The sequence below is a fragment of the Gastrolobium bilobum genome, unplaced genomic scaffold, assembly GCF_033153095.1.
Source record: "Gastrolobium bilobum isolate Gb01-03AN ecotype WA unplaced genomic scaffold, APGP_CSIRO_Gbil_v1 utg7046, whole genome shotgun sequence".
In the NCBI taxonomy this organism is placed as follows: Eukaryota; Viridiplantae; Streptophyta; class Magnoliopsida; order Fabales; family Fabaceae; genus Gastrolobium; species Gastrolobium bilobum.
The window spans coordinates 267,160-276,606 of record NW_026897034.1 but is presented as its reverse complement, the minus strand read 5'-3'; the positions used below and the strand labels follow the sequence as shown (position 1 = coordinate 276,606).

Here is a 9,447-nt window from a genome sequence, read left to right as displayed (position 1 = left end):
TGAGTCAGGGGACTCAGATTATCAGGAGAAATAGGCCAGAACTTCTTCTGGCCTCAGGTTACACTGATCCTATTTGTAAAATTTTCATTTGTGTAACTTGTTTGAGGCACAACAGTGAGGACACTGTTGAAATTAAGTTTGGGGGAGAGTATTCTGTTGGTGCACCATAAACCATGATTGCTCTTTAGAATTTTTTTTAGTTCGAATTAATTTCTTATGTTTCAGTTGCTGCTTTGATTGGATTTGTTGTTTTTAGAGTTGTATGAAGTTTTCTGTTGGTGTGGTTGTTTTGAGTTAGGAAGAGATTTTGTGCTGTTTTGGTGAAAGGGAATTTTGGATATGAGAATGGATTTGAGGAGTGTGATGTTTAGCAATGAGTGGTCAGTATCACAACTAAGCAGCTGAGAATTTGAATAAAGGAAAAGAACTCAGGGTAGTTTTGTGGATGAAGAGTGAAATGAGTGTTTTAAATGATTGATGGGTAAAAGGCAGTGAGAGGTTGAGAAATTTAGTTGATTAATGCATCTTGTGAATTTTAACAATAAGCATGCGAGATGGTGACTAGACCCAACACTGTGAGTCATTGAGCCTACACAGTCAACATTTTTTATGAGAGGTCTCCACTGGGTTAGTGAGACAGAACTTGCTTTGATGCTCAGTTGATGAATTGTTGCACTTACTTAATTTTAAAATGATGAGGGCAATTTGTTGTTTTGTTTAACCATTTTCAAACCCAAAAGCCATCCATAGATCATCATCCATTGAAAACCCCTTTTGAGCCTTTGACATTTTCTTTTCACATACCCACATTTTGTCTTATCCCACAATTTACCACACCTTTTAGTTATGATGGAAACAGAAAAAGAAGCAATATTTTTTTTGTTATTTTTATTTTGTTGGTAAAAAAAAAAAAAGGAATAGAAAGTAAGAGACTGCTAATAAAATGAAAAGTTTGATTTCATAAAAAAAAAAAAAAAAAAAAAAGAAGAAGAGATTTTCAAAAAGAGAAAAATAGCAGTCAAAGTAGCAGCCACTGAATTAGTTGATTATGCTTCATAATTGTGTTTCATTTCCATCATAGCTAAATTAGCCAATCCCCCACAAATTTTCCACCTTCACCTTAGCCAAGTTACAACCTATTCAAGTCCCTTTGATTGAGCTTAGGTCTGTGCATCACTTTAGAGACAAGAGCATCTTAACAAGCCTATGTTACATCTTTTTCCAGTGTTGGATTGAGAGAAACAGAATCCTTGAGCATGGAGTGGATATTTGTTTTATTAAGTGAGGAATTGAAAAGTTGCCATCTCTGTTGCATTGTTAAAAATTCTGCATGCTGTGTTAAGAAATAAAAAAAATTCAAGATCTCCTTTGTCATTATTTTACAGTCATTGAGACATTCATGCATTTGAATTTTGCACACTGCCTGCTGAGTAATTTTATGGAATAAAGGATCACTAAGCTGCCTGGTTTGTGATTGACTGATTACTGAATTAAATACATCCCTCTGTTCCATGTTCTTTATGAAAAATTTGAAGCGCTGATTGGTTTGAATATTTCTGAATTGTGCTGAAATTTGTTTCCTGGTTGAGAAGAATGGTTAATTTACTAAATTGTGGAACTAATTTCTTGTGTTACTTGAGGACAAGCAACAAGTTAAGTTTGGGGGTGTGATAAGTCTCTTAAAAGAGACTTAGAACATATGGTTTAGAGTGTAATTGATGAGAAATGAATGATGTTTGTGATTAAAATACCCCAAAAATTTATGTTGGGCTTAAATTCTAATGGGCTTAAACTTGTTATTTTATAGGCCCATTGTGTTAACATTCAGCATGAGAAAAAGAAAGAAGTACAGGGAAGTGATGGGCTGGACCTAAAAAGCCCAAAAGGAAAGGAAGAAAGGAAGCCAGATGAAAAGAAATCAAAAGGAAAGGAAGAGACAGAGTCAGAAACGAGAAAGGGTTGCTAGAAAACCCTAGCACACAACCGACCAAAGTTCCTGACCACAAAGCGATTTGCAAAGCCAAACCGTTCTTTGTATTTGGCTTATTTGTCAAGATAAACCCTCAATCACGGTTCATTGAAAGATTAACCAAACCCTAGACACCCTTTCCTCATACAGAAAACGTCAAAACAACAACCCCTTGCTGAGTGGATGAGCTGGATACTTTTTTGAGAGTGGAGACTGGAGCGATTTGTGGGCGCAAGTTTACGTACGGGGTGAGGGAGCAAGAGGGAGCTGTTGGGGACCACCGGTGTGTAACGCGCAAGGAGCGCGTGTATATCTGCTGAGCTGGAGAGAAAAATCGCGCAAAGAAGGAAAGGAACCCTATAAAAAGGGAAAGAGGGTGAGTCAAAAAAGACGGTCCTTCCCACTCCTGATTTCGGATTTATCATTTTTCTTAGTTTTGTGTTTTCTGAACAATTTTTATTTTCTTTAAATTTCTGTTTTGTAATGAGATTCTTGTTCATTTGATAAACGGGATGCATGTCTTTACAGCACTGAGATTGCCGGTTGTTAGGCCAGTGCTGTAATTTTAGTTTTTAGAATTTTTATTTTGTGATTTTTGTAGTTCTCTGTTTCTGTGTGTAAGCTCCACCCATATGGATAGTGGCTAACTTTTTAGAGGTTGGGTTTAGGTGATACCCAAACCTCAGTGCTTGTCAGATATTTGATTTCCTGGTTTTAATGTTTATATCTCAGTTGTTTAATGCTGTTTCTAATGTTTAAAATTATCTGCATTTTGGCCAAATGACAGATGTTTGGTTAGGATTTAGTTGTTGAGAAACAATTAATTCTGGATTCTGCATTAGACACATGGACTTAGATGAGAAATCATCTTAGGGATCTCAATTCAGAAATGAATGAGTCCTCATGTAATATTGGACCTGAATCTCAAGAGTCCTAATCCCACTTGGCATAGAGATATGGAAGTGGGCAACCTTGGGATAAAACAATTTTTAAGAGATTAAAAATTAACAATACAGCCCTGTTAACTGAGAATCTTAGAATGAGCTTTTTGTTAATCAAATTATTTTTCAAGCACTGTGGGGAAGGAGAACCAGAACTCAGCCCACCTTTTTAAATCTCTTTATCAATCCAGATTTTCCAATTTCCTTTGTTATTTCATATTTCAATCTCTATTCCGTTTTCAAAATTTTTGTCACATCTTTCATTTAAATTGCTCCATTCTTCATTCTTATTTTATAACTTAGGAAAGTAATTCAGAAAAATTTTAAAAGAAAAGTGAACAGTAGTATTTTAGATCCATTCTAGATTATTCTTACCTTACAATTTTTATTTCTTTTATTTTCAAATATCAACTAAGTTTTAAGCAATTACAACCTTTAGTCATTTCAAAACGCCAACGATCCTTGTGGGAACGATATCTGGGACTTATAACAGCCCTATATTACTTGTTGTCGCGTATACTTGCGCACATTACTTGCACAACTGTTAGCAAGGCATCAATGATCAAACTCGTAAATTTCTGATCATCATAAAATGATAAACATCACTTCAATCTAAAACTTTAAGATAATCGGGCGAGACTAAATTAATTATTTTATATCTCTTTATCACTGATTTCTAACCCAGACACGTAGCGCCAGCGGGTGTAGTTGATATTTGATAATAAGAAACATCACTGTTTTGTGTTTCTATTTTTGTAGAGGGTCGTGGGTTGGTATGAAAGGTAAATGGTCCTATAAATATAAGAATGTCCTGGCATGTTGACATGGATTGACACATGTCATGCACAAAAAGGAAAAAAAGAGAACCGCAACTTGACTTGAACATAATAAACACAACTTGTGGTTTCCTTTTTGCAAGTTGTGGTTTTCAAAGTACAAATACAGCCAGCCAGAAAATTCTGGCTAAGCCATGCCCCACAAATTGTTTGCTTATAGAAACGCTTGCTACGAATCATTATCATCATCCATCAATGCCCAAAACCCAATCCACTTTTTGCGTGAGAGACGGAAATGCCAGGGTGCTCCAACAACAGCAGAGCACTCGCCAAGGAGAAGAAAGAAGAAAATTCTCAGTTCATGTTGTTGTGGGGTTTGCAAAGTTTGTTCCTTTGATTGGTTCTGTTGTTGAATTGCTGAAGCAAGATTGAATTTTGAGCATTCATATGGATTGTCTGATTGTCCTTTGAATCACAGGTTCTGGTGCTTCTTTTCATCATATTCATGGACCCTTTGGTTTGGTACTTGAAATTTTTTGTCTAAATATGGATTAGGGAAACATAAGAGGGTGCTGCATGTGGGGATTCCATGTTTTGGTTGTGGGATTTTAAGGAATAACAACAATGACGTGTTTAACATTTGTTTTAATCTAGATTATGGAAATAACGCTTTTGGACTAAATATTTTTCCCCTTGTTACTGGATTGGTTTGTTGGGTTTATAGGCATACCGGGGAATCATTGGGGGCTTTCTTAAAGGGTGTTTTGAATTAATATTCCTTCTTGTTTTATCTAGAGATTAATATATGGTTCAACTTTAGCAATTTAATACTTGTAAAAAGTATAAGAAATGTGATAAGGTGAGGATCAACTATTGAAGGCTTCAGATTTTCTACATAATTAATATAGTTATGCGTTTCTTTTGTATATCAGCAGGAACTTATTAAAAAGTTCTTTATTATTTTTGCAGGATGGTGCCTCTGGCCTAATGATGCTGTGAAGTCTGATTAATGATATTTACTTTCTTTTCATTGGAGGGAATCAAATTATTTACAACTGCACTGGTGTTGGGCTACTTGGTTTTGAGTGTACAATTGAAACATGAAAGTACCAATGCTGATGCATGAATGCCCCTCACAAGATGGTTATGGTGAAAGATTGTGAGTTAAAGAACGTGATTCCTTTTTGAAAATTTTGAAGAACCCTGCCCCAAAAATAGAAATGGGGTTACCACAGGTCCCTTCAGGTTGCATTGCTGAGGAGGTGGCAGCATCACTAGGCACATTTGTGCAAACTGCACCTAGGATTGCCAGCTTAAGCAACTATGAGTTGAACTTGTTGGATGGAGAAGACCTAGGTAATCGCATGCAAATTGATATGCCTAACACTGAAAGAAAATTTGTTCTAGAGCTTTCAAAAGAATCACATATTCCAAATATGTGTAAAGATGATAAATCCAACATAAGGAAGTTAAAGATTAGCCCCATTGAACAAATTGGCAGGTTGTCTGTTAATACTGGGCAAACTATGCAGACACCTACTTCTAGGACTGTAGGTTTCCAAGTAAGATCATTAGATCCTCCTGTCAATGGTTTTGGTGGAAATGGACATTCGTCATCTATGTTTAATGTCACCAATGATGCAACTGAAGTATCTGAATCACAAGTCAGAAAGAGATTATTGTCACCTTTGAATGGGATGTTGCTTGCAGATCATTTTAAAGGTGATCCCTTGGACATTGGTGATGATGGTATTTATCAAAGATGTTCAAAGGGAGGTGATGATAGTTATAATGATCTTGCTTTACACGAGTATAAGAAGGTTCATATCGGAAACTACAACAATATTCACTCCATAGACTGGTCTTCATCTTGTTTTCAGGAATGTACAAATTCATCCTGTAATGACTCTAGTGTAACCCAAATTGTATCTAGTCATGGCCGTTCACATTGTAAACATGAGGAGCCATGGTCTTATAAGCATTTCAAATCATCTCCAGCACTTAATGATTCTGAAGAGACAACTAAAATAAGATCCATAACAGCAGCACTGTCTATACCTCAAAAAAAGGTGTCATCACCTCCTTTCCCTTTGTCTCCTCTTGGTAAAAAAATTTCTACAAATGAAAAATTGAGAGGATGCAGAGATATTGATATTATGTTGGATGAGGACAATCTAACTTTTAATGATGCGGAACAATCCCTTGATAGAACTTGCCAAGGCATTTTATCTGCACAGGATATGCCAAGTAAATCAAAGCTCCGTTCTAACACTATGCAGCAAAAATGTGACCTATTTACTCCTGATAATATCATTGATATGAAAGAGTATTGGACTCATCCTGCTAGCTTTCCTCCTCAGCATGCCAAGTTATGTGGAACTGTGAGTAGACTACCAATTAGAAGGTCCTTGGTTGGTTCATTTGAGGAATCTTTGTTATCTGGTCGCCTACTATCTGGGAAAGTTAGTCAGGTTGGCATTATTCTCATTTATTGGCCTCTCCTTTCTGCATTAATTTCCTAGTGAAGTTGGCATCATTTGAGTGACCTTCCTGTTATTTTACTCTTCTAATTGTACTGCCTTCAATTTGCAGAAAATTGAAGGCTTTCTTGCTGTGCTGAATGTAACTGGCGGCAATTTCTCACCTCAATCACAAAAAATTCCATTTTCAGTAACCAGCGTGGATGGAGACAAGTACTTACTTTATTATTCATCAATTAATCTTTCAGGAAAGTTATTATCAAGCAAGTCTAGAATCGCCAAATTTCAGAGAAATCTTAGCATGGATGGATCACGATCTGAAAAGAGCCGTATTCGTATACCTATAAAAGGACGTATTCAACTGGTACTTCACTACAAGACCTTTAAAATTGTTGAGAACATGAATATCATTTTACTTCTTTAATCTACAAAATGCATTTATGTTATATGTAGCAAGACATTGGTTATGCATTGTGTTGCAGACTTGATGCATAACTTGATGTTTTCATATTCTATCATCAATTTAATCTTTTTGATACTGTTACCAACACAAGGTAGCATGATACAACTGCCAACTTAGATTTTTGGAGGTAAATGAGATTCTTGCTATAGATTTTATAAGAAGTGACCAATTGACACGTGATATTTAGAGGAAAGGGTGCTGTCAAATTATTAGTTTCAATGTTGGCAACATTAGTTCCTTGTTTGTCACTAGTGTCACTACAAGTCTTGGAGAAATGTGATCACATTCACATATGATACATTATAAATTTGAAAACTCTGCTCCAAACTATATGCATGAAGAGACAATTACCATATAAATTCCAAAATTTCTGGTGCCAGGTTTCATCAATAATTTCAGAATGAAACTGACTTTACTGCTGCCAACTTGATCTGGTTCTGGATGCATGATTAGTTGTTAATTATTCGTTACCCATCTGGTCATTTTAACTCGCTGCTAAAAATAGTAATAGCCAAACTAAAGTAACAAGTTATGCTGGTAGATCAATGGTTCATGGGCTATGCTTAACACGAATTTCATGGCAGCAGTGCTGTGTTGAAACAACTAGATGTTCATAGATAGCTTATCAATTACATTCTGTGTTCCCATGTAGTATTCTTCATAGTTGTACCAATTTGTGTGTGACAAACGGACTTTCCTAATTGCAGGTTCTCAGCAATCCAGAGAGGACACCTATTCACACCTTCTTATGTAATTATGATTTGAGTGACATGCCAGCTGGTACCAAGGTAGGATTCTGTGAATATATCATGTTCAAAGTTCTGTCACCATGCACTCATCCATTTTCTTGTCATATAATAATCTTGCTTTTTTTACATTGATATTTGTTAGAGATAATATAGAGAACGACTCACTTGTCAAGAGCTGGAATGTTGGTTCATGACATGGTGTCATAGCCTCTATGCCTCTATGACCAAGTGGTCTAGAGTTCTATCATTGCCGCTTCCATTCTCCTAATAAGAAAAGTTGAATTGCAACACCAATTTATAAAATTGTCTTCATGTATCACTTCTTATAAAATACCTTTTTATATAAGTGTTCAATAATTGTGAACCTAATTATAATGAAACAGAGATGGAAATGATACAATAATAAACCAAGTTTTAAAGTGTGTAATTAGAGGCCTATGTACTGAGTCATAAATCAACCTCAGTATTAAAGGTCTATGCTAGTGTGATATCTGTCCCAACAGCTGTTAAGTATTGCTTTGATGTATAATAGAATATGGTTGCACAAAGTTCTTGTTATTGTTAACTATATAAATCGTTGTCCTCATATGTTGAATGGAGATGAACAAGTTCTTTTGTGGATTGCATAAAAACCACTCCCTTTCAAATCTCGACTAGTCAGGGTAAGGATGAGGGCAATCCTTATATGCAGTCTTACCTTTACATATTTGCAAAGAGACTGTTTCTCGGATTCAAACCCGTGACTTATGTGAATTGCCTGGTTCAGTTAATTAAATCCTGCCTGGCTTTATCATGCCTTGCTTGGTCATTCTGCAAAACCTGTTGGGCTGTAGCAGTGAAGCCAGCTTTTGTTAAATTAATTTGAAACTCTACGTTTTAATTAAATATGAAGAATATGCAATTGTTATTTCTTCCCCATTTTCCTATACTCTTTTCTTAGACCAAAAGTTTTACCAGTTCCATATTTAACGTGCTTTGCTTGTATTCATTTAAAGCAGACATTATTGCGGCAAAAGACCACCTTAACCTCGTCTAGATCGGTGTCTATGACTGGAAAAGAAAACCAAACAGATCCTGACATTAAAGTTGATGCCAAGTCATCATTGATGTCAAATACCATCCATAGAGATAAAGATCTTCTGACCTCAAAATGTGGCAACTTTGATAGTTTTGCATTTACAAAGGCTGATAAGGAAGAAAACTTAAGTTCAAGCGCAAGCCTTGCTAATGAAGACAAATTTCTACATGGTTCTTCAAAGGCCAATGCCAATGCTATTAATACTGGCATTCTGCTTTATGCTCTTCACCTTCGCTTTGTGTGTCCCTTGCCTAAGAAACGTTCAAGGTCTGTTCATAAGTGCAAATCTGACCCTCTCTCTGCAGAAGGGATAAATATTATGCACAATGAACATGAAAGAAGTTTCTACTTGTATGATGATATGAGGGTAGTGTTTCCTCAACGTCATTCAGATTCTGATGAAGGCAAGGTATGTAATTGTATATGTGAAGTGGTTTTAATGCATTCACGCACTAATAACTTGGGAAATCTATGGCTCATGGTGTATTTTATGTCCTTAGAAATCGATTTTGCCAACCTTAATTTGTTAACTAATTGCTTAAAACTTGTAAGTTTTTTTCTTTTATTTGTTCCTGTCTATCAGGAGTATAAGAGGCACTCATAATGCATGTTCAGTTAATAGTCTTGAGCTATATGATGTTAATCTTCTAGAAGAACATTGCACTTATTTCTATTTAAATATGATTTCAAATATAGTTATAAAAGCATCAATTATGGAAGTTTTGTTCTTGGTTCCCCATTTTGCTTTCTTATCTCATCTAATGATTATTTTATGTCGCAGTTACATGTGGAATATCATTTCCCTTCAAATCCCAAATACTTCGACATCAGCTGCTGAAATGCCACTGTCTCTCTGAATGGTTTTTATATATATAGTTGTAAATATTGTATATATACAATTATTTTCTTTGAATTTTGGGGGCCAACTTCCTCCATTTAACTTGTAATTTGTAAATTACATAGTTTCTGTGCATATTTGATTCATAGGACT

General features: G+C 35.6%; 1 protein-coding gene across 1 annotated transcript; it reads left to right on the top strand.

Annotated features, from left to right (window-relative positions):
- Window positions 1–3,946: 3,946 nt before the first annotated feature.
- Window positions 3,947–9,447, top strand: LOC133303582 (uncharacterized). Its single transcript, XM_061503504.1, has 6 exons — window positions 3,947–4,164; window positions 4,656–6,157; window positions 6,279–6,530; window positions 7,337–7,417; window positions 8,377–8,865; window positions 9,238–9,447. The coding sequence occupies exons 2-6, from the start codon at window positions 4,907–4,909 to the stop codon at window positions 9,292–9,294; spliced, it is 2,130 nt and encodes a 709-aa protein (XP_061359488.1). The 5' UTR covers window positions 3,947–4,164; window positions 4,656–4,906; the 3' UTR covers window positions 9,295–9,447.

What these genes read in the sequence shown, in the direction of transcription:
- LOC133303582 (XM_061503504.1), top strand. Translation starts at nt 4,907, where the DNA reads ATGGGGTTACCACAGGTCCCTTCAGGTTGCATTGCTGAGGAGGTGGCA. An exon ending in TAAAAGGACGTATTCAACTG is followed by an intron (nt 6,531 to 7,336) that starts GTACTTCACTAC and finishes TCCTAATTGCAG; the next exon opens with GTTCTCAGCAATCCAGAGAG. An exon ending in CAGATTCTGATGAAGGCAAG is followed by an intron (nt 8,866 to 9,237) that starts GTATGTAATTGT and finishes TTTATGTCGCAG; the next exon opens with TTACATGTGGAATATCATTT.